At 44.9% G+C, this 25,141-nt stretch overlaps 2 protein-coding genes across 8 annotated transcripts in view; both read left to right on the forward strand.

Moving 5' to 3' along the window:
* ATP5PO (ATP synthase peripheral stalk subunit OSCP) overlaps positions 1-25,141 on the forward strand; it is a 1,173,690-nt gene that overhangs the window by 185,640 nt on the left and 962,909 nt on the right. The window lies entirely within an intron of this gene.
* The window catches only part of RUNX1 (RUNX family transcription factor 1), a 276,736-nt gene that overhangs the window by 152,852 nt on the left and 98,743 nt on the right, over positions 1-25,141 (forward strand). For 3 of the 5 annotated variants that reach the window (XM_050784643.1, XM_050784642.1, XM_050784646.1), the window contains exons 3-4: positions 18,892-18,930; positions 24,627-24,880. In XM_050784643.1, coding sequence (XP_050640600.1) covers positions 18,892-18,930; positions 24,627-24,880 — 293 coding nt within the window. The remainder of the gene's footprint in view (positions 1-18,891; positions 18,931-24,626; positions 24,881-25,141) is intronic. The other 2 variants (XM_050784645.1, XM_050784647.1) reach the window with 1 other exon arrangement.

A 25,141-nucleotide genomic window follows, 5' to 3' on the forward strand; every position in this document is an offset into this window, starting at 1 on the left:
ACAAAGGGCAACAGACAGTGGCTTTTGCCTCTGCATTTAGCTTTCATTATACAGTTCTTGACTTCAGAAAGACAGTTCATTTGTTCTTAGTTCCCAGAAGTCAAAATGAATTCTGTACCAGAAAAAAAAAAAAAGGTTCTGAAAATTATCTTCATTACTGAGGATTCTATCAGGAAATTACCAAAAGGAGAAAAATAGGACCTGGGAGAGTCCTGAGTGCTCCAGCCAGTGGGGAGAAGGTGGAGAAAGCAAAAGAAGTGCGAGCCCTTCCCTGGCTTGCCAGAGACTGGGAGCCACATGGATGTGATTTCCTTGCAACAGAAGGCTAAGGGTGAGCTGCGAAGTCTAAGAACCCACTGGGAAGACAGCACTGAACTAGGAATATGGCGAGTGTTCCAGCTGGTTTGTAGAAGCTGACTTCAGAGCCAATTTATGCAAATCTTGATTTGTTTAAAACTACGTTCATCACTGGCTTGTTTCAGTGGCCAAGCTGGCCTGTGGAAGTTCCTCAAGCTGCAAAACACTGGGGGCGGCCCAGGCACAGCTTGGTAGGTAATAGTTGAAGAAGGAGAAGGAGGAAGAGGCGGAAGGAAGCAAGGAGGGAGGAGGAAAAGAAGAAGAAAGGAAAGAAAGAGGAACTGGAGGAGGAGGAGACAACAGAGATCATGGTGTGAGCAGAGAAAATTTGGTGAGAGGACCCAGAACCCTAAAGATTAAGTTTTAATCTTGCTAACATGTATCAGCTTGGCTATACTTTGCAACAATGAAACAAGCTCATCTTCCATGGAGGATGGCCCGCTGGAGCCAGAGACTCAGGGGACCTGCCTAAGACAAGTCTTCCAGACTGAGCTGGACTCAGGTTACTCTGGAGAAGTGCAGGTTATCAAACAGAACACCATCTTTTTTTTTTTTTTTTTTTTTTTTTTTTTTCTTTAAGGAACAGTGACCTGGTCTCCATAAGAAAGTGATACTCTGTGTTTGTAGCCACATGTGAGCTGCATTGAGAAACTGCCTCTGTGCCCAGAGAAGGAAGGAGTACCACCTTCTTCATCTATCCCATCCTGTATTTTCACAGTTGCAGAGTAGGGTCTGATGTGAGACATGCAAAAAATGACAAGGGAGGGACAAGGTAATAAACCTATCTGATGTGCTCCAAGTGGATTCTCTCTGTTTTCCACGTTTAAAAGATATAAGTGATATGAGCAAGCATTAATTCCTCAAGCAAGGTTTGATACTCAGTTCCATATTAAAGGCAAGCAAAGCAAGAGTCTTAGGGTCGAGTGTACTGTCAGGAGCATGGGGACTGCACATGGAACGGACCACAAAGTTGTCCTGGTGTACTGTCAGGAGCACGGAGAGCCACACGGATCAGACCCCGAAATTAGCCCTGCCTGCAATGCGGCCTTTAGTACAATCCAAGACAAGTTGAACCTTAAGATTCAGGCTTAATCTGTGCAAAATTAAAAGGCATAAAATATTGGTATAGGATAATCTATTGCATTATTTTCTAAAGGTAAAGAGATTGTACATCTTACCCCTAACACATACCCACACACACACACCCACACACACACACCCCACACACACACACACACACACACACACACACACACACCAGCCCCAAGAAAATATATTATAGAAGAAAGGTCAATGGCTCTGTTCCTCTTTCTTTAGAATTATAAGATAAGCCTGTTACATATCCTGAATCATTGGTCCCATTCTATGTATATGCAAAAGAAGTTCAAAGGCTGACTTTGACAAAGGGTGTTTGGAGAAGGATGATAAAATGTGTCTGATAAAACAAACACAAAAGACTTTAGCAATAAAGACCTACAAATTGGGAAAGCAGGACTTGGGCAGCAGGGTGTGAAACTGTGTTATCTACAGCTTCAGCACAAAAAGATAGTGGCTCGGAGCAGAAGTCTTTATCTGGCCTTCACAAGAATGGAGATTGCACCTCCCCCGACCCCCCTGTCCACAAAACCCAGGAAACACCTTGCAGAGTTGATGCAATATTTGCTATCCCAGCCCTTGGTGACAGTTAAAATAGTGTTACAACATAAAATTGAGCAACGACCTTGCTGTATCATCCAAGACTATGTTTTACACTACTTTTTTTCCCCAGGACATTTTGCACATTTTTTAGTTCTTCCCTTACTTTCAGTTCAGATCATTAATAGGAAGAAACATTGTCTCTTCTTTCTTTCCAATACAATTTAAAAATACCTTCCTGATTGACACTTCAGGAAGATTAATAATATTTAACCTTTTGCATCTTATCGCATTATTTCTTGAGAATTTCAAAGAATTATCTGTATCTCTTCTTGAAGATGTATCATTATTCTATCCGAATGACTTTCTTAGGGCTGGAGTTTAATTTATGTGATTGCAATCAGGAAACCACTTTGAAAGGGAAGAAATCCATTTTGCTTTGCATGAGTTGTAAATTTTCTGTAAATAAAATTTCACAAGACCCTCCCTTTTTTAAAGAAGTAGCAAAACGGCTGTTGGAGGAGTGGCAGGGCATGGGGGTGGACCACTAATTCACAGGTCAGGGGGTCCCAGATCAGCCACTGTTTCGGGAGCTTAGAAAAGTCACTCACTTTTCAGAGCCTCCTTTTCCCTCTGTAAACTAAATGGATTTTACAAAATGTTTGCTAAGAATCTTTTCATCTCTAAACAAAATGACCCAATGCTGTTTCACAGAAGGATGGCCTTCAAACCAGCTTCACTCTGTTTTATTTCATAATAATCCTTCACCTTTGATGACTGTGTTTAGCTTGACACGCCACTTCAGCAGTTATGATTTAATTTGGTTCTCTTGATAACTTTTAAACGGCATGATTTTAGACTTGGCAAAGGAGGAAGCAGAGGCACAGAAAGGTCAGGAGGACTTCAGAGAGTCACAGGGAGCCAAACACCAAGTCAAGTAACAAATTGAGTACTAAGAAAATAAGACATTTTAGGCTAGAGGCTTGCAAACTTTTTGAATAGCAAGAAACAGTAAGAAGTAAATTGTATGCCAGGGCTCGGGGGAGATACGTCAATCAAAAAGAGAGCTTCAGGAAGCAGTATTCACTCTTACTACGGATGAAGCACTCTGTTTTCCAGTTATTCTGTTCTATTTCCTCTTCTTGCCTTTATTTTGTTATTATTATTATTAACGACCAATCTATGGGTCACAACCTATGGTTTAGAAGTCACCGTTTAGAAACTTTTCACATGGCAGCACACTTCTTTTTGCTAAATTCGAAGTCTAGGTCTCCTTCTCTGTGCTCCTTACCTGTGGGCAAATGCTAAGTGGGATTCTCCTGTTTAGGTTTTCTTGCTGTCAAGAGCTCCTAAAGGCTGTAGACCAGGAAAGTGCTGTCCTTAGGGTCAAGGTTTTCACTGAAGGGGGCACATGACGCTCCTGGCTGGCTTTGAATACGCGATCAAGTCCTCATAAATAATGAACACTAATGACAATATCAAAACACCTATTTGCATTGTACATTCACTAAAGTCAGAGGGAGAATCAGGGCTGCTCCCACAAGAGGGCATGTGACTCTCTAAATAAAGAGCTTTAATGCATTTTATATTTAAACCATAAGGCCATGGGCTCAAACCCAAACTAAGATGGGCTCTGCTCCTTAAGTACTATTCTGGAAAGGCATTAAGATATTTATCCATCTATCTGGGTTCTGTGTTTCTAAAGCAGTTCCTTTCCTTGTACTACACTCCCGAGTGGGTCTGTTTGCAAATCCTCTTTAACTGGAGAGTGGCTGCCCTTCAGAAACAAAAGGAGTCCTTTAGGAAAGTCATTGTCTATGAAACTTATTCAGTGAGAACTATGAAGAACAGCCTTTTTTTTATTTAAATGCATGTAATTCAAAGATTTTCTACTCTGTGCACTGACTGGGTCAAATTCTCACTTTCACTGCTCCATCTCTATGTGGCCTTGGGTAAGTTGTCTAACCTCTTTAAGCCTTCAGGGATAATGGTTCCTCACTTTATAGTATTAGCAAAAGGATTAAATGAGATAATGCACGGAAAGCCCTTGCCACAATGTCTGAAGCTCAGAATAGCTCAGTAAATGTTAAGGACCTCTACTATTTGTCCACTAAAATTTGCTCAGTTGTTATAGCCCTATCAGCATAAATAAGGCTTTTGATTTTGAGGAATCAATTCCACAGCTTTCTCTGTCCTCATGGGCTAGCAACACTTCATGGATGTCTAGTGACAAACCAACCCAGTTTCATGTTTTCTTAAACCCCCAAACAGGCTGGGAGCAGTGGCTCATGCCTGTAATCCCAGCACTTTGGGAGGCCGAGGTGGGCGGATCACGAGGTCAGGAGATCGAGACCATCCTGGCTAACACAGTGAAACCCCGTCTCTACTGAAAATACAAAAAATTAGCCAGGCGTGGTGGCGGGCGCCTGTAGTCCCAGCTACTAGGGAGGCTGAGGCAGGAGAATGGCGTGAACTCAGGAGGCGGAGCTTGCAGTGAGCCGAGATCACGCCACTGCACTCCAGCCTGGGTAACAGAGCAAGACTCCCTCTCAAAAAAAAAAAAAAAAAAACCAAACCTGTCAAAACCAAGCATAACCGAAATCTAATGCATTCATAGGCTGCTGTTCTGCTATCCGGTCTCTTCCTGGTATGATGAACTATTTTCTTGACCAACAAAGCCAATAGTATATACACTTACATATTAGTTTAAAAAATAGAAAAGTACCGTATTTACTTTAGAAAATCCAAAACTTTGTCTCAAAGGGGAATTCCGGTTATTTTCAGAAATACCGAATCTCCTTCTCTTCTGTTCACAGCAAAATAAACAGCCCGCCAGGAGAGAGGATTCTTGTTTTATAGGTTGCTACAGAGGAGTTATGTGAGGTATACAACTCAGGGCTTCAACATTTAAACATTTTAAAGATCAGTAAAGAGAGGATGCTTTTTTCTAGAGAAGTTTTTATTTTTAGGTTCTGTAGGGGGAAAAGCTACTTGATAAGTTTCAGATGATCCAGCATTTTCTAGATATTTATTCACACTTAAATTTTTTAGAAACAAATATTTCAAGTTTAGTAAAAGCCAAGGAAGTATTAACTTTTGTTGTATCCATTCTCTGTAATTGAAGAACCAATGTGCTTTTATGCTTCTGTTTAACTTACTATTTTTTATCCAAATTTCCTAATTTGATGCATAAGAATTCTAGAACACTTTAAAGATGACAAGTTAACAGAATAACATACTGGCTAAAGAAGTTTTTCTCTTGCTGCTTTACCTTAATGCAGTATCATGTCTTCACTAAAGGAATGTCTTTGGGGGAGAGTGTGATTAATTAAATCTATGTTTACCATGATCAGAAAACAATATCATATACAACGGTGAAAATAAAACTTACATATAACTTTATTTCCTTCTCATTCCCAGTAACAGAGGGGTTAACCTGAAGTCTTAATCCATTTCCACTCTAATTGGGAAAGGTGGGGAGTGGGGAAATCATTTCGGTAGCAAAATGAAAATTGCTAGCCTGGATATGCCTGAGGCAAAAAGAAAAGAAATGAATTCTCTTGTGAGCGTGATTAGTGAGGGGGAAGAAATATCAGCATCTTGCACTTCATTTCATGTCATCGTTCAATTTGCCGGTGTTAAATAATGACCTCCAGAGCAGTGGGTGAATCGGGAGAAGGGGGCATGCAGGTCTCCTAGAGTGAGTTCACTGTGCACCGTGTCTGGGCACTGTGTGTCCGTCATTCAGCTCAATCAGGACCCGACTCCATTTGACAGCTCAGCCCCCGGGTGTAGAGGTTTGCAGACTAAAAGTGGAGCCCCCACTAGCATATTTGGTAAACTTTTCTTCTTTCCTCCTCAGAAGTCCACTTCATTATTTGGTGTCTTTGGTTAAAGAGAAGGCTAAACAAAATGATTTCTATTTTAGAAACTTTACTGCTTCTGCATTAAGGAAAAAGACTTCATCTAGAATATTTTTCTCTAAAACCTGAGATGCTTCCTAAATCGAGAAGCTGTCAATTACAGAACTTCCTAAAACAGAATACTTTTGAAAAAATCTTAAAGCCCACATTTATATAAATATTTGCTGCAGGCCCCCCTTACCTAAAAGTGCTGTATCGACCAATAATACATTTTAAATTCTCCTCAAAATGGGTATCTTCACATGCATTTGAATCTTTTTTTTGTTTTTTTGTTTTTTTGTTTTTTTTTGAGATGGAGTCTTGCTCTGTTGCCCAGGCTGGAGTGCAGTGGCGCGATCTCGGCTCACCGCAACCTCCGCCTCCCGGGTTTACACCATTCTCCCACCTCAGCCTCCCCAGTAGCTGGGGCTACAGGCTCCCGCCACCACGCCCGGCTAATTTTTTGTATTTTTAGTAGAGACGGGGTTTCACCATTCACAGGATGGTCTCGATCTCCTCACCTCGTGATCTGCCCTCCTTGGCCTCCCAGAGTGCTGGGATTACAGGCTTGAGCCACCGCGCCCGGCACATTTGAATTGTTAAGATAACTAGAAAAGAAAAAAATGGGAGTGTGCTATATAGTCACTTAAGATTAGTGCACTAATTTGTCAGTGGTCAACTAGAAATGACCTATAATTTATTTCTTGGCTCATTTGTGATAATATTTTGGTGATCATCTGTTTCTTTGCTGTTTTCAAAACAACCTACTCTGTAAAAATATGTGATAACATTTTTCAGTGTTGTTTGTATGTTTCTAAAAATTTTTGGGTGATCTCTGAATATAGCTTTCATTGCACATATAAATATAAATTAAAAATTAGCTATCAAGTCATATATATTTTCAGATGTTTTAGTTTAATTTTATTAAAAAATCTTTCCACTCTTTCTCTACACCTTTCAAAAAGAGAACTCCACAGAAATAGCACCATTTTTTAATTCAAAAATTCTAGCAAAATTTGCCTTACATTTTAGAAAATAGATTTAAATGGTAGTATTTTTCTAAGCAAGTCCAAAACAATCATATAAAAATAGTTTAAATCTCACTTAACTATTGTTTGAGGTAAGTGATGTTTTATGAGAAGTCTCCACAAAAATGTTTACTATTCCATTTCAGTGTATTATCCATAAAAATGGTATCATTTATTGAATATCAGTTGTATAATATTAATAATGTAACCTGAAAATATGTAACCATTACAATACAGATCTTAGCAATTTCATGAAAGTTAGAAAATATAATTATGTAATTAGAGAATAGGATTATTACTTCTATTGTTGCTTTTTCCAGCTATTTTATATTTCAGACTACATGAAATTTTAAAGTTTTTGTAGACTATGGCAATTTCATGACCCCACAAGAAAGCAGGATAGTGATAGTCTTAGCCAACTATTTCATGTAAAAGTCTGTTTTCCAAATTCGAAGATAGCAAGATTAATATGAAAGTATTTGCCATCTTATCCGAGTCCTATAGAATACTCTAAGGCTGATATTTGGCAATTTATTATTTAATTGACAAATGTAGATATCTCAGCACTTCCTTCACAGATCAAGACCTTGTAAGTAGACTAAGATCAAGAGGAAGACCAAGGTCTTACTCTGGATTCTTCAGTAGACTTTCTGTGTCCCAAAACAAATGGGTGATTCGGCATCCAAAATTTAGCTAAAGCTTCTATATTCCCTTTCTAAGGAATTCTGCTATGTTTATGGGAAATTTCTCTATAGTCTATATAGGATCATAAATAGGAAAATTTTTATTTTAGTGAAAAAGTCACAAACTTGAGATAGTAACAGTTGTAATAATAATAATAATGAACCTTATCTGTTTATTGCATGGGAATTCAACTATGTTGTACATCCATATTATTTTTAAACTATTATTTTGTAGTATCATACATAGTGAAATTCACTAATTTGGTGGGGATGGAGTAGACGGAATTAATGAAAGAGCTGAATTTTAATATTTTTAATGATTGTAATAATAAATTATTTTGGATAACACTGAGTAACTGTGTCTATTCTCAATCACCATGTAAATTATAGAATACGATAGCAATGTGTCTCTGTGATTTTCTAGAAGATGCAGAATCTCAGAGTTATTTTTATGTGTATACTTGTTTTAAATCATATCTCCTTGAATCTGCTTTTTAAAATAGGCAATACTTCCCTGAAATTAGAGAAACCCTATGTGAAATGGGAAAGTCCTTAAAATGTCCTATCTCTAGTTGATTCTGGGTCCTCTTTTTCCTTTCTGGCCCCTTCCCACTTGAAACCCAAGTTCACTCTAGCCATATGCTGACGTGGGTAAGCACCAGACCCAGGCCGATTTCCCACAATTCCAACTGGCATTTGCATAAATGTTCCTGGAGCTGGGAAGCCCACCTTGTCCAAGCCTCTTGTTTTGTGGATGAGGAGGCTGAGGCTGGGACAAGGTAAGTAACTAACTTGCTCGCATGGCTAGTGACAAACTTCCTACAGGTTCCTCTACCTTATGAGATAGTGAGTACTCCTGCACTCAAATATATTGGGGTTCCTGTTAATTGCATGAATGAATCCAATCATCAATAACTCTAAAACTTAACTTTGGAATTTGGAATCTGAGTGAATGATTACCTACCTATAATTTGAAGATAATGTGTGTGTGTGTGTGTGTGTGTGTGTGTGTGTAAAAAAGTCACTCATATCTTCATGTAGAATATATATGTATTTATGTCTTTATAATAATATATATTAATGTCTTTACTCCAAGCATCCAAGAATGAGTTGTCCATGTAGAAATGTGCTGTTTCAGCCAGCTTTGGGGAATTTCCTTTGCCTGTCCTGTACCCACCATTGTCCACATTTAAGTTCTAACATAGACCTACCTACTCCTCTACCAGCTCACTAAGGGTTGTCTTATCAAGCTGGTCTGCAGTTAATCCCCTACCCTCCTCCCTTCAAGAACCAATTAAAATTAAAATAACTCAGTTATTTTTGAAGACAAAAGTTGCATAAGGAAAAAATACTTTCCTATTTCATAATTCTCCTAGTGAAAGAGTAAATTATAAACACAAGGAATCCAAATAAACGATTCCGTTTGGGAAGGAGCATTTGCTGTGGGATGGCATGTGGGACATGAGGAACAGGACCCCTGCCTTTAATTCATACATTCATTCATTTCTTTTTTACTCAACTTAGAAAAATCATGTCATGTTTCTAATTCATTGTGGTGGAAATCGCTTTAAATATATTAACTAACTAAAATGCCTCAAATAAAGCAGATTACGAAAGAAAGCAGACTCTAGAAGTATTAGCAACTTTATAGACTCTGCATCTATCATCCACCAGAAAATCTTATTGGTGTGACATTCACCCATTAGGGAACTGAAGGCTGTGGACAAGTCCCTAAACTCCCCTCCCTGAAGCACAATTTTCAGATGCTCCACTTGGATATTTTCCCACAATGCTTAGCTGAAGGATATCACTCAAAGAGAAGACTGGTTTCATGTGGAGAATGACTTCTCAGTGTATCTCTTAAAACATACCTCTGTCTGTAGCTGATGGAACCAAAGAGAATGTGGAGAAGGGCCCACACCCTTTCCAGGGTTCACACATCGGCCCCTTAACCTGTGTATTCAACCCATAGGACTAACAGACAGAAACTGGTAAATTTTGTTTATTTTTTTATTATTTATTTATTTATTTTTGAGATGGGTCTGGCTCTGTCCCCCAGGTTGGAGTGCAGTGGCGCCATCTCAGTTCACTGCAACCTCCGCCTTCCGAGTTCAAACGATTCTCCTGCCTTAGCCTTCTGAGTAGCTAGGACTACAGGCACGTGCCACCACGCCCAGCTACTTTTTGTATTTTCAGTAGAGATGGGGTTTCACCATGTTGGCCAGGCTGGTCTCAAACTCCTGACCTCATGATCCGCCCACCTCTGCCTCCCAAAGTGCTGGGATTACAGGCATGAGCCACCGTGCCCAGCCAGAAACTGGTATCTTTGCCCAAAAGAGACACTTGGACCTTCGAGGGTTCCCAGCAGCTCTTGAGAACCAACGCAGGAAAGTAGGGGCAGTGGTTTCTGTTATGAACCTCTCCCACGTTCCCACTCCTTGGTTACTTCTTCTGATGAGGATGGATTCCATAGCTTAGACCAGTAGCTGCCTCACTGAAGTGATCTATGACTGTGTGTGAACTGGTAGATTGCTAGCAAACTGAAACACTGAGTGGTTTTTTGAAAAATTTATATGCCATATTTCAAAATAAACCTGTTTATAGGAATTCCTATTTGAGAGTGAGTATCGTTTTTTTGTTGTTGTTGTTGTTGTTGTTTGTTGTTGTTGAGACAGAGTCTCGCTTTGTCGCCCAGGCTGGGGTGCAGTGGCCAGATCTCAGCTCACTGCAAGCTCCGCCTCCCGGGTTTACGCCATTCTCCTGCCTCAGCCTCCCGAGTAGCTGGGACTACAGGCGCCCGCCACCTCGCCCGGCTAGTTTTTTGTATTTTTTAGTAGAGACGGGGTTTCACCATGTTAGCCAGGATGGTCTCGATCTCCTGACCTCGTGATCCGCCCGTCTCGGCCTCCCAAAGTGCTGGGATTACAGGCTTGAGCCACCGCGCCCGGCCGTGAGTATCGTTTAAAAAAGAAAAATGTAAAATCATGGCCTATTAAAAATAGAACCTCCAATTTCTGATCCATAATGCTTATATTTAAAAATACATCAGGTGTGTTTCATGGGGAACTAGTTTTGCTGGAAAAGAAAGGGACAGGAGATGCTTTTGTAATATTGTTTTAGAGCTCAAGGAAACCAAAGCACTGTTTTATAGGCTGAGGCATGCATGGCTGGTGAATGTTAAGAGGAAATGAACAATGTATGAGATTAACTTGTGGCTATCCATGGCTGTAAAAATGCATTAGTGGTGTTGACAGTGGTTAGTAGGCCTTTGTAACTCAGTTATTGCTGCTGTGTATGTGTGTTCTTCCACCTTTGAGTCAATCAAGTGATGCTGTAATAAAAATTCTGAACTTCGCTTCAGGACAGCTCAGAGGGAAAACATGAGTCAAGAAAGATGCACTATTTAATGGTCCTCACTAACAGCAGTTTAAAAACAGGGCTCGCTCAAGCACTAGCAGACTAGTAGCAAAATTGCTATCCAGGGTTAATTGCATTTTGAGTGGTTCCGGTAGAACTGTACTGTCCCGTATGGTAGCCACTAGCCCCATGTGAGTATTGGCCACTTGCAATGTGGCTAAACCAAATTGAGATGCGCTATAAATGTAAAATACACACAGACTTTTGAAGACATAGTACAGAAAAAAAAAAGAAAAATGTAAAATAGCTCATTAATAATTTTCATATTGATTACATGTTCAAATAACAATTTTTCAATAGATTGGGTTAAATAAAACATATTACAATTTATTTTGCCCATTTCTTTACTTTTTAAATGTGGCTACTAGAAAATCTTAAATTATGTATATGACTCTCATTATATTTCTTCTTTTTTCTTTTTTTTTGAGACCGAGTCTCGCTGTGTCACCCAGGCTGGAGTGCAGTAGCGCCGTCTCAGCTCACTGCAACCTCCGCCTCCCGGGTTCACACCATTCTCCTGCCTCAGCCTCCTGAGAGGCTGGGATTACAGGCGCCCGCCACCACGCCCAGCTAATTTTTTTGTATTTTTAGTAGAGACAGGGTTACATCGTGTTAGCTGGATGGTCTTGATCTCCTGACCTCGTGATCTGCCCGCCTCAGCCTCCCAAAGTGCTGGGATTATAGGCATGAGCCACCTCGCCCGGCTGACTCTCATTGGACGTGCTGCTCTAGAATAAGAAAGAATGTCCGCATAGTTTTTGTTTTTTGTAGAGATGGGGGTCTTGCTGTGTTGCCCAGGCTGGTCTCAAACTCCTGCGCTCAAGCCATCATCCAGCCTTGGCCTTCCAAAGCACTGGAGTTAGAAGCTTGAGCCTCTGAACTCAGCCTGTCCTCATGGTGTAAAGGCAACTTGTCAGGATCTAATAAGGAAATCTGACTGGCAATATGTTTTGACCATCTTGCAAACTGCTGGCTACAACTGGGCACTCTGCAGGCAAACTGCATGAGCTTAGAATGGGCCGATTACTAAATCTTAAGTGTCCTCATTTGTAAAGTGAAGGGAGTAATGATGGACCACTCACTGCTCGATAATTAAATGGGATAATTAATGTATATAAAGCGGCTCCTTGTGAGGCCTGATAGAAGATGTACTGGTGACTTCTATTACCATACTTGTCTTGGTCATCTCAGGCTGTTATAACAAAATACCACAGACTGGGTGGCTTAAACAGCAGGCATTTATTGCCTCATAGCTCTGGAGGTTGGGAAGTCTGAGATCAGAGTGCCAGCATGATTGGGTTCAGTGGAGGTAGCGGGGGAGAGAGAGAGAGAGAGAGAGAGAGAGAGAGAGAGAGAGAGAGAGAGAGAGATATCAATCTGGTCTTTTCTTATAAGGGCATTAATCCCATCATGAGGACCCCAGCCTTACAACCTCATCTTAATCTAATCACCTCCCACAGACCCTACTCATAGCAGCATATAGAGGATTAGGGCTTCAACGTGAATTTTGGAGGGATACAAACATTCAGGCCATAACAACAACTTAAAAAGTCCAGTCTCCACCGGGTATGGTGGCTTACACCTGTAATCTCAACACTTTATGAGGCCGAGGTGTGCAGATCACTTCAGGTCAGGAGTTTGAGACCAGCTTGGACAACATGGTGAAATCCCATCTTTACAAAAAATACAAAAATTACCTGGGCATGGTGGCGCGTGCCAGTAGTTCCAGCTACTCAGGAGGCTGAGGCAGGAGAATCACTTGAACCCAGGAGGTGGAGGTTGCAGTGAGCGGAGATCACGCCACTGCACTCCAGCCTGGGTGACAGCAAGACTGTGTCTCAAAAACAAAACAAACAAAACAAACAAAAAAAATGTTCTATCTGAGATACTGAATCCTCCAACTCTGAGTGCAAACCTTGAACCAGCGGCAGTGGCATCACTGGGAGCTTATGCGAAACCGAGAATCTCAGGCTTCTTCCCAGACCTGCTGAGGCAGAATCTGTTAACCAGACTCGCAGCGGCTCAGGTACACATTCACTTTCTGCAGTGCTGCCTAGGGAATTTAAAGGTGGGTAAAACACAGCCTCGCTGGCAAGGTATTCACAATCCACTGGTGCATTTGTGTGGGAATGAGAGTGAATCTAGAGAGACTAAGGCAATTATCTAGTGGGCTGTTAGGAGGCTCCATAAAAAACACCCCTGCTCTCCAGTGATCCACAATCAACAGTGAGATGACAAAGGAGTCAAGCAGATGGAGATAAAAAATACCAGCTTTGTCACTGATAGAACTTTTGGAGAGCATGGCTTAGGTATGTGACTTCCTGCCACTGAGTTCCAGAAGTAGGGAGACTCACTCACCAATACCTAAGCAGTGTCTCCCCAAAAGAATAAGGAAAGGGAAAGAGCATACCCAGGGTACTTGTTTTTTTTTATTGCTATCAAACGAGCAAATTGCCAAGCTTAGCAGTTTAAACAAATTTAGCCCACAGATCTGCAGGTCAGAAATCTGGTGGTGCTGTACTAGATTCTCTGCTCAGAGCTTCACAAGGCCAAAACTCCAGAGGTTGGCTAACCTGAGGCCTTACTTGAAGGCTTTAGGGAGAAATTCACCTCCAAACTCATGCAGGTGGCTGGCAGAATGCAATTCCATGGGGCTGTAGCATGGTGGCCCTCATTTCCTTGCTGGCTGTCAACCAGGGGTCACCCTCAGCATCTAGAGACTGCTCTCTAGTTCTTGCAAGTGCCTGCTCTGTCTTCCAGCTACAACGCTGACTTCACTTCTGTCCCAGCCTGAGAAAACACTGTGTTTGTAATGGTCTCCTGTGATTAGATTAGGGCTACCAGGAAAATCCCTCTGTTGCGTGAGTGAAAGCCAACTGATTAGTAACCTTAATTACATATACAAAAAAAATCTCTTTTTTTTCCATGTAACATAACCAGAGCATGATCCCTCATCATATTCCCAGTCCCAGGGATTAGGGTGGAAAGTTTGAGGGGTTCATTTTATGCTTCTGCCTTCTACAACTGGTTTCTGCTTCCAACGCTACTAACCAGATAATTCAATCTTTTATGGTGGAGGAGGAATGAGGGTGTAAAGAGAGGTCAAGAGTTTTACACTAAGGAATGTTGTTCCACATAGAAACCTGAAGCCAGGGAAGGGGTGGTTCCACTACCTCCTCTCACCCGCCCCACCCCCAATATATTTAAATAGCTATAACCCAAAACACATTATAATTCAAGTCACACAGGAGATGTGGAGGTGATGATGAAACATGTGATTGGTCTTTGAGAGGCAATTTCACCTGAGGCAGAAGAATCTGCCCCCCTCCAAGATGAGGACAGGAAGGGTGGCTCTTAATCCTGCAGGACTGTGCTAAAGACTTTGCATTGAATTCCAGATGCCCAGGAGAATAGAACATGGTTGGCAGAACTATGGTGTGGGAGACTAATCTGGAAGTACTGTGTACAATTAGCAGGAACCCCCTTTCTCGGAGATCTTTGTAAGAAATCAGCAGAGAGGTAATGAGAACTTGAACCAGAATGATGTCAATAGGAATTGAAAGGTGGGGGCTGAATTGTTATCAACCAAAGAAACAAAAAAGAGCCCTTGGCAACAGACTGAATGAGGGCAAAGATCAATTCATGGATCCAAGTCTGGAACTGGGAGAATGATGGTGCAGTGGGGAAAACAAGAGGAAGACCTGGGTTGAAGTGGAAGCTGATGAATTTTATCTTCAGTAAAACACACATGGCAAACACTAATTTTCTCAGTTTGCTTCCATCTTACACACACGCACACGTACACATACACCTCTCAACACTGGTCTTTCCCTCCTCCTGCTACCCCACCAGTTTCCCTCCCTCCTCCAACATGTTTCATTCTCTCCTTCCCTACATCCCATTTGCTTTCTACTCTCTGCTCCATTTCTGCTGCTGCCACTCAACTGAATCTCTTCTGGCAAATGTTACATGGCACTCTCTGTAGACAAATCCAGTGGAATATTTTCAGTCCTTGTTTTCATGGCCCTTTTGTGGGCTTTGGGACATGGCTTTCCTCCAAACCTAGCATTTTCCTTTATTCTTTTCTTACTTTTCTTTTTTTTTTTAATTTTTAAAATTTATTTATTTATTTATTTATTTATTATTTAGAGACGGAGTCTCACCCTGTCTCCTAGGCTGGAGTACAACGGTGCAATCTTGGCTCACCGCAACCTCCACCTCCCGGGTTCTAGTGATTCTCCTGCCTCAGCCTCTCGAATAGTTGGGATTACAGGTGGCCACCACCATGTCTGGCTAATTTTTGTATTTTTAGTAGAGATGGGGTTTCACCATGTTGGTGAGGCTGGTCTCGAACTCCTGACCTTAGGTGATCCACTCGCCTTGGCCTCCCAAAGTGCTGGGATTACAGGCATGAGCCACTGCGCCCAGCTGCATTTTCCTTTATTCTTTTTCCTTATTCTCTCCTCTTTCTTTTCCTAGCTCCATCTCCTTGATTGCTCCCTCTTCTGCTCACTCCTGGAATGTTGATAATCCCAGAACCCGTGAATGGTCTCTTCTCACTGGAAACAGTCTCTGAAACTATCATAGATAGTTTGACTGTATCATAGATACAATCTGAAACTACCATAGATATTCTGAGGATGTTCAGCTCATTATTTCTAAATGAAACCTCTCCCCAGAATTTGTTTTCCCCACCAGCACCTCCTATTCTGTTCTGGGCATCCAAAGCTCAGAGAAACATCACGATGTCGCTCTCCAAACCCACTGTTTCTGATCTTCTCTACTGCTATTAATGGACAGATGTTGGGGAGACTCCTCCCCCTCCCTCACCTCAACCCCCTCTTTCATCTCCATTGCTTCTACCTTAATCCAGATCCTCATGACCCCTTGTCTGACAACTGCAGTAGCTCCCCACTCCTCATCTCTACCCCCTCCAACTCACCGAGCTGTTGTGGACAGACTTATTTTTCTAAAATATATATTAATGTTGTTATTTCCCAGTTTGGCTTTGATAGATCAATTTCCCTCATGTTGAAGTTCACATTTCCTCAGGTTGCATGTGCTTCCAATGACCTATCTATGTCCATGTATTTGTGAACTGCCACGCTCCCTCCCCACCGCACCAACCTGGTCTCAAACCTATGCCCAACCACACTGGAACTGACACACTGATGTGTTTCATAAACTCACGCCCTTGCTCATGATGCTTATTCAGCCCAGAGCACCATCTCCCCACCCCACCGTCACCTCCCTAAACCCCTCCTGTAGCTCTTTGAACCACCTACAAATCTACCCAACCTCCAAAAGTCAAGTCAAAAATCACCTCTGCTAGGAAGGAAGCCTTTCCTGAGCCCACCAGGGGCTGCTGGCCCCTCTTCCTCTTACATTCCCTCCCACCAGTTCCTGGGACCCTGGACATGTGTCCACTAGCAGCCATGACACTTCTTTTCTCTCATCTGTTTGGCCTTTGTCACCAGTGAGCCTAGCACCTTGCCTGGGACAGAGGTAGCGTTCAAGGAATGCTGAAGGCAAGTGAATCAAATACCTCGTATCTAGAAAAGTCCTAAAGATGCCCTTTTGAACTAGTGGAGGTGGGGAAAGACTAAAACACCATTTTATATTATCATCAATGTAAAAGCTTCTCAGCCAAATGGACCTTGGCTTTCTCCTCAAACTCTGTGGATGACAGAAATGACTTTAAAATCTGACTCCTAAAGATAGGAGGTTTGCATGGTGAAGAATTTCCAAGATACTTTCTGATCCAGACCCTGAGACAGCGGAGGATAAAAGTGAAAGATGAGATCAGAGTTAATTTTTTAGAACTCTACCAAGGATACCCACAAAAATAAATAATCATGATCAAAAAGGAACATAGCTTACTATGCATGTGGTCTTACATGTAGATATGAGTGTGTGTGTGTGTGTGTGTGTGTGTGTGTGTGTGTGTGTGTGTGTGTGTGTAGGTCAAGAGTAATGTGAATTTGGGCAAGCTCCCTGAACTCTCCAAGGGTGAGGCTTCTTATCTGTAAAATGGGGATAGCAATGATGTTCTTGCAAGGATTAAATCAGGCAAAGTATATAAAAGCACTTCACCCATTGGCTGGCATGTAATTACACTCAATAGGGGATGTAGGGAAGAGAGAAAGAGAGCACGCGAGCAAGCACGCTGGAGGATGACCTACCAGATTCATTGTTCGCTGTCATAAACACACACAACCTTTCCTCTCTTGCAGTTTGGGTTCTGGCATCTTTAACAGCTTCATGGGTAAATCACTTCAAACCTCCACAGGTGCTACTTCACCTGGGCAGCAGTTTCTCACCCCCCCCACCCCTTCCCCCTCCCCAGTTTAACCACATTTGCTGTGTTCTCAAGGCTGCTGATACACAACAAAGTTTTTAAGAGTTACCATAGTTTTCACAATCCCCTCATTTTTGCCCTTGTTTTTGGGTTTAAAAAATCCTGGCTTTTTCCTCAGAATTGCTGAATTATTAGGTGTGTAGATGAACTTGTGTTTTCTTGCTCTCCTACTCCAGTTTCTTAGACTCAGACACGGAAAAGCTTCTCTGGGTCTCAAGAGAAAATTTCCAGGGTGGCGTGGTTCCGCTGGGTGTGCTGTCTGATCAGTCTTACCGTTGTGGATTCCACACCCCCACCCCACTGCCCCCCAACACCTATTAAAACTGAGCTGACATAACTTCAGGATACATTTGCTATTTCTTACCTTATTCACAATCCGTGCAAATGATTATTTCTCTGCCTCGCGCTTTAAAAACAAAAGTCTTCATGGAGTCATTTTATCTACTTGTAAACCACAATCTCGGTTTTATTTATTTTTTTTTTGGATGCTCCTTCGAGACTATACATATTTAATTCCTTTCATATTTCATCATAGACCAGTCCTTCAGAACCTCTTATTTTAGTTGTTCCTTTAACTTTGGCAAAAATATAAGACCAAAGAAGCTGCAAATCTTGTTTTCGTACCTATTTAAACAGCATCTAGAAATCTGAAGAAATTCTCTCCTTTCTTATTTTAAAAGTTTAAAAAACACACACACACACACACAGCATACTAAATATTGTGGCATGGAGTTGAAAGCTTTAGGTCTGCAGCATTTGAAATGCTCAAATCCTGTCTTTGAAGAACAGTATTTCCTCTTCGTGACTCAGTGCTGTTACCAATACACAAGGCTGATAGAGTAATTTCAGATTCACAACATTATATGTAGATATTCAAAAGAAGGAAAAAGAGCTTCATGTGACTTAGCTTAATGGGTTTCCCTATAGTTGTAAATGTATAAAGTGATCCATATTTGGGAATTATCATATAACAATTATTTCTAATAATAATTGATATAATCTCTTAGAACTTGTGAGAGGTTTTGATATAAATAATTTGCCTGCCTAGCAGAGAGAAGGGAAGGAGAGTAAGCAAGGGAAAATGTTTCTAAAATGTCCTATCATTGGAAGTAAATGATCATAAATGTTTTTGCATTAAGTTAGGGTTTGGTTTTAATTTTACCTTGAATTCTAATGTTCCTACACCTTCCAAATATATTTTAAATCTTCATTAAACAAATCACATTTTAATCACACACAGAGCTTAAAAGAGGTGATTCTACAACAGATATTCAGTATTAGCTAGCGAAGGAGAACATTGGTTGAAGGTACCTAAAACCACGTGCATAAGGAACAGTTTATTTCTTATTTGGTGATTTCCTATTTTAAGTCATTTTTGTGTCAAAGCTATAAAAATCTCCAGTGCTAAAAAGTGTGAGAAGAAATGAGCTAGCCAAAAAAAAGAAAAAAAGTCAGGGGAGAGTTAATTTTAAAATTTGCATTATTTTTATTTTCCTACTTTGTTATTTCAGAATGCATACTTGGAATGAATCCTCCTAGAGACGTCCACGGTATGTTACATTCCAAGTTATATTTTTAAATAAAATAAGCACCTTCATATATGTGTATATGATTTTATATCTATGTATCTCTATGTATAACTTGTGATATAATTTAACCAAATAATTAAGGCTGTTTTTGCTGATTCCAATATACTTAAAAGCAGTTCTCCATATTGTAAATGTTATACCATATAAAATATTTCAATGAAAGCTTAAATGATACCCTCAGTTCTACAGCGTTTACCATAGGTGCATTCTGCTGCTATTAAATGTCTCTATACAACTCTCTAAAAACAAAATACAGCGTGGCTTCTCTTACAGCCCAGTTTATTACCTGTGTTATAGCAGTGGTAATGCAAAATTTTTATGAGACTAAAGTGTTTACTAAGCATTCCTAAATTTTAAAAAGATTAATTTTAAAATGTCCTCAGCTTGCTACTTGTGAGGTACACAATGTATTTATGAAGTGAAAGTGAAATAATCACACATTAACCATAGCATCCCACAGAAACATTCAGATGGAGGAAGGATGTAATGGAAGAACGAAGGGCTCTCCCCTCTCCCATAGTAATTAGATTTGAAAAGTGAAGTAATCTCAAAGCCACTTCAGAAGAAAAAAATGTTTAAATTCCAATGTTCAAAACTGATAGTGTGTATGGCAGGTGATTTGTACACACATGTTACTCCTTATCAAAACTGTTTTCCATCCCTGTGACATCAATACAAACTGCAGCTATTTGGTTCCAAACCATAGCAAGATACATTGTTTTTCAAAATGTAAATGGTCATTTAAAATAGAAATAATTCTTTTAGACGTATGACATTTTTACAAATGTAATTTTGGAAATATATTGCTCGCAAAGGGTAATTTTAAGAGAATTGTTGAGATTCTAATCCCATCTTTATGCATATTTTGGGGAGGCTTTTGTAAGAGCAAAAATGTAAAATATTTAGTTATCTTCTGAGACCACCTATAGTTATTTACCTAAAGTTGTAGAAGAAAAACGTCAATGAACTGTTACTGTTTTCCAATTAAATTATTTCTCTTCCAACTAACCAAGTACTACTTTTAAAATCCACTGCGGAAACTTACATTTCATTCCTGTTGTGAACCTTTCTTAATTCTCCTCCCTCCCTCTCCCCGCAACAAAATGTGGGAAAATCTGTCACGTAGCATCCGCCCAACGTATCGCTTCGTTATATTTTTTAAAAATTTTGCATTATGACAAGGTAAATTCTAGCATTACTCCAGGGAAACACTGGCAAGGAACCTGGGAATGTTTCCTTTCCTTTCTCCCTTAGACAGGCAAAGGAAGGGGAATTCTATATTGTCGCTAAAATGAGCGCTCTTGGTGGAAAGGAATTTCCTCACTTCGTACACGCTATGGCTGTCCTTGAGAGTGCAGGCTCCGTAAAATGCCCGGCAGACTAAGGGGTTCCCTGTCCCCCGAGCCAGTGCCTCTTTCCATTCATCTTAGATCCTCAGTAAGGAGGGGCCGAGGTTGGTCTGTTTCTTGTTTTCAAGAGCGCACCGCGCTGCGCAGTTACAGCCTGCGCCGCTCCCGGGAAACCCAAATGCCCCGCGATCCCATCGAGTCAAGGAGCAAAAGCTTTGATTGCTATCAGCTTTTTGTCGGGCTTCAAACTCGGGATTTATCGGTTGAAACTCCTAGCTGAGCAGCTCCCACAACGCTGCCTCTGAAGGCTAAACTCGGTGCATGCAAGGCTGGGACCAACTTTCCTTACTCGATAAGGGAACTTGACCCCCTCCTGGGAGACTGCAGCCCAGTCCGACTCGCAGCCCCCTCGCAGGGTTCATGGTTTTAGGCAAGTGGCCCGAGACCCAGAGGAGCCTCCCTGGACCTCTCCGAGGGGTAAATCACCCGAGTCTATTATTTCCCCTGGAGTCAAAGTCTACTTTTGGAGCCGCTACACCCTCATGTTCCCTCCCGCAACTCGAGGGTCCCGGGGTATGCACTTGGGGGTGGCCCCAGGAGCCCTGGGTAGGATCTCGGAGAAATGCATTGGAGAGCAGGCGAGAAGATTTCCCTTGCCCACAACTTGACTCTCGAGCGGGCCGCGTCCGAACCCGCAGGCAAAGGCGCTGCGGCCCCTGCGGGCGAGCACGATGCACTCTGCTCAGGGACAGAGTTATAAAGTGGACGTCTGGGGGATTTTACAACTGTAATTAGACTTAAAATATCACTTTAAAAGAAAAACATACTAAGTTTTCTTTCCGAGACCCCAGGTCCATTGAAACAAAACTGCACTCGGGTGCTGGCAGTGCCCGGGGGAGCGGAGGCTGCGGGCCGCCCGCCTTAGTCCCGGAAGCCCGGGCTCCTGGAGCACAGACACCCAAAAACGGGCAGAGGCGGGCCCCAGGCACAGGGACTTCGGGAAGAGACCCCCGACCGGGCTGCACAGCGGGGAGTCCCGGTCCAAGGGTCCCCAGCCCGGCCGGCTGCGACTCCGGATTGGAACCTCGGAGACGCGCCGTGGCCGCTCCAGCTCAAGTGGGCTCTGGCGGCGGCTTCCTGTCTTTTCTCCTCGAACTCCAGTTCTTCCCGGGCGACCTGAAGGCCACGAAGGGGGCCGCAGAGCCCCGCGCCGTCGGGGGCGTTCCGGCGCACCCGGGGCTGCGCGCGGCGTCCATCGAGGGCGGCTGCTGCCCCCTGGCGACCGCTCGGGCCCGCGGCGCGTCCCGACAGCTCCGCGAAGTCCTGGCCCGCCCGGGAAAGGCCTCCATGCCAGCCAGCCTCGGCCCCCTCCTGCGTCCGGGCCCGCGGCAACGCCCGGGGACAGTCCCTGCGCGGCAGCGGCCCCAGCACCCTAGCCCTGGGGGAGAGAGGAGCGGGTGTCAGGGGCCCCGTGGGGTTGGGCAAGGAACCCCCGCGCGGGTAGCTGAATTGAGGGGCTCCGCGGGAACCGCAAAGAAGCCCGTGGTGGAGCTGGGTCCCAGTCCCTGGACTGGGTCGCAGCCCTGGGGTGAATGAGAGGCCCCGGAAGGTGCAGAGCCCGGCAGGGAGGGCGTGGAGGGCCCCACCGGGTGGGGTCGGAGTTGGCCGCGCGCGCCGGGCTGGGGGCGGGGCCCTCGGAGCTCCGCGAAAATGCCCGCAGCGCCACGGGGACCTGCGCAGGGGGAAGCGGCCGCCCGCGCGCGAAGCCGGGGTGGGTTTTCACCTGGGGCCGCTCGCGCGCGCGGGGGCGGGGAGAGGAACGGGGGCCGCTTCCGGGGAGACGCGGGGCCCGGGCGAGCTGTCCGGCTGCTGCGGGGGCCGGCGCTACGAGGCCCGGGAGCAAGTCGCGCGGCTGCTTTCAACTTTCCTTCCAGTCGCGCGTTCTTGGGGTCTTTCCTGACTAGGAAACTCCTCGCGGGCCGCTGGCGCACACAGCAAGGGTGAGGCGCGCGGCGGGATCGAGCCGCGGCCCAGGCGTAGCGGTAAAAAACACTCATTACAGAAACCGACCCGAGGGAAGACGCTGAGAGCAAACGGCACGCGCGGACGCCGTCCGGCCTCATGCAGTGAATCAGCGCTGCTTCGCCGCAGCTGCCAGCCGGACGGTGCAGGAGCGCGGGGCGGCTCCCCCGGGGCCCGCGGCCGAGTCGCACCCGCGCCCTGGAAGCGGAGGCCTGGCCCTGGGCAGCCGCGCAGCATCTGGGGCCGCCCGCGGGCTGCAGCCCCGGTTCGGGAGCCTCGTGGCGGCCACTGCGACTGCCTGCAGCGGGTCGCGGAGCCGGGCCCTCCTCGGGCCGGCGGGGCCTGCTTTCTTTTCCCAGGTCTCCGGACCGTGTCCACTCGCGGAGCCGCACAAGCCCGCGTGTGGCTGCGGGAAGGGGTCCGCACGCGGGCGGGGCCCCGGGCCAGCATGCAGGCGTGGGTGCGGGGGCGCGGGCGGCGCGGGGGTGGCAGCCGACTCCCCTCCCGGGCTGCGTAGAGTAGCGCGCGGCGGCGGGGGCGCGCGGGCCAATTCCAGGAGCCGGCGGCCGCGAGCCGCGCCCTGGCTGATACCGGAAAGGCCTGTGATTGGCCGCCGGCCGCCCCTATGCAAACGAGCTGAGGGAATGGAATTCCTCCGGCCGGGCTTACAGTAAAAGCACGTTCATTTCCAGGCACTCTCATTCATAGAGCCAGCGGGCGCGGGCGGGACGGGCGCCCCGCGGCCGGACCCAGCCAGGGCACCACGCTGCCCGGCCCTGCGCCGCCAGGCACTTCTTCCCGGGGCTCCTAGGGACGTCAGAAGGAAGTCAACCTCTGCTGCTTCTCCTTGGCCTGCGTTGGACCTTCCTTTTTTTGTGTTTTTTTTGTTTTTCCCCTCTTTCTTCCTTTTGAATTAACTGGCTTCTTGGCTGGATGTTTTCAACTTCTTTCCTGGCTGCGAACTTTTCCCCGATTGTTTTCCTTTTACAACAGCGGGAGAAAGTGCGCTGTTGTCCGAGGCGAGCCGTGAAGTTGCGTGTGCGTGGCAGTGTGCGTGGCGGGGAGTGCGTGCGTGTGTAACCCGAGCCGCCCGATCTGTTTCGATCTGCACCGCGGAGCCCTCCCTCAAGGCCCGCTCCACCTGCTGCGGTTACGCGGCACTCGTGGGTGTTCGTGCCTCGGAGCAGCTAACCGGCGGGCGCTGGGCGACAGTGGAGGAGTATCGTCTCGCTGCTGCCCGAGTCGGGGCTGAGTCACCCAGCTGATGTAGACAGTGGCTGGCTTCCGAAGAGTGCGTGTTTGCGAGTGTGTGACTCTGCGGCTGCTCAACTCCCACCAAACCACAGGACCAGCCACAAACTTAACCAACATCCCCAAACCCGAGTTCACAGATGTGGGAGAGCTGTAGTACCCTGAGTGTAATCGACTTGGCCTTCTTCTTATGATTATTAAGATTAGCTGAAGATCTTTGAAACGCTGAATTTTCTGCACTGAGCGTTTTGACAGAATTCATTGAGTGAACGGAGAACATGACAAGTACTTCTAGTTCAGCACTGCTCCAACTACTGAAGCTGATTTTCAAGGCTACTTAAAAAAATCTGCAGCGTACATTAATGGATTTCTGTTGTGTTTAAATTCTCCACAGATTGTATTGTAAATATTTTATGAAGTAGAGCATATGTATATATTTATATATACGTGCACATACATTAGTAGCACGACCTTTGGAAGTCGCAGCTCTTGCTTTTCGGGACTGAAGCCAGTTTTGCATAAAAGCGGCCTTGTTATGGGAGATACTTGTGTTCTGTTGGGACTTTAGACAAAACTCACCTGCAAAAAACTGACAGGCGTTAACTACTGGAACTTCCAAATAATGTGTTTGCTGGTCGTTTTACTCTTCGCATAAATATTTTAGGAAGTGTATGAGAATTTTGCCTTCAGGAACTTTTGTAACAGCCAAAGACTGAACTTAACCTCTGCAAGCAAGATTCGAGGAAGATAGTCTCCACTTTTTAATGCACTAAGCAGTCGGTTGTTAGGAGCCCATCCTGGGTCGGAGGCCGATCGGCAGAACCAGAACTTTTCCCCCTCCTGGACTGTTAGTAACTTAGTCTCCCTCCTCCCCTAACCACCCCCGCCCCCCCCCCGCAGTAATAAAGGCCCCTGAACGTGTATGTTGGTCTCCCGGGAGCTGCTTGCTGAAGATCCGCGCCCCTGTCGCCGTCTGGTAGGAGCTGTTTGCAGGGTCCTAACTCAATCGGCTTGTTGTGATGCGTATCCCCGTAGATGCCAGCACGAGCCGCCGCTTCACGCCGCCTTCCACCGCGCTGAGCCCAGGCAAGATGAGCGAGGCGTTGCCGCTGGGCGCCCCGGACGCCGGCGCTGCCCTGGCCGGCAAGCTGAGGAGCGGCGACCGCAGCATGGTGGAGGTGCTGGCCGACCACCCGGGCGAGCTGGTGCGCACCGACAGCCCCAACTTCCTCTGCTCCGTGCTGCCTACGCACTGGCGCTGCAACAAGACCCTGCCCATCGCTTTCAAGGTACTGGCCCGGAGAGGGTGGTGGGAGGACAGGCGGAGGCCGGCGAGGCCGGGGGAGATCCGCGAGGGCAGCGGCCAGGCGGGCGGGGCCGGATTCTAGAAAGGGGCCCCCGCAGCCCCGGGTCGGTCTTCCTAGCTTGGGATGCGGGGGGATGCTGTGTTGCCGTGGCGACCCTCGGGAGGCACTCGTCTCAGCTTTCTGGGGCGGCCTCCCAGGAGGGCTGAAAACATCAGGGTGCCCCCAAAGACATCCACTGGGGGC

This window comes from Macaca thibetana, chromosome 3 (genome assembly GCF_024542745.1).
Source record: "Macaca thibetana thibetana isolate TM-01 chromosome 3, ASM2454274v1, whole genome shotgun sequence".
NCBI lineage: Eukaryota > Metazoa > Chordata > Mammalia > Primates > Cercopithecidae > Macaca > Macaca thibetana.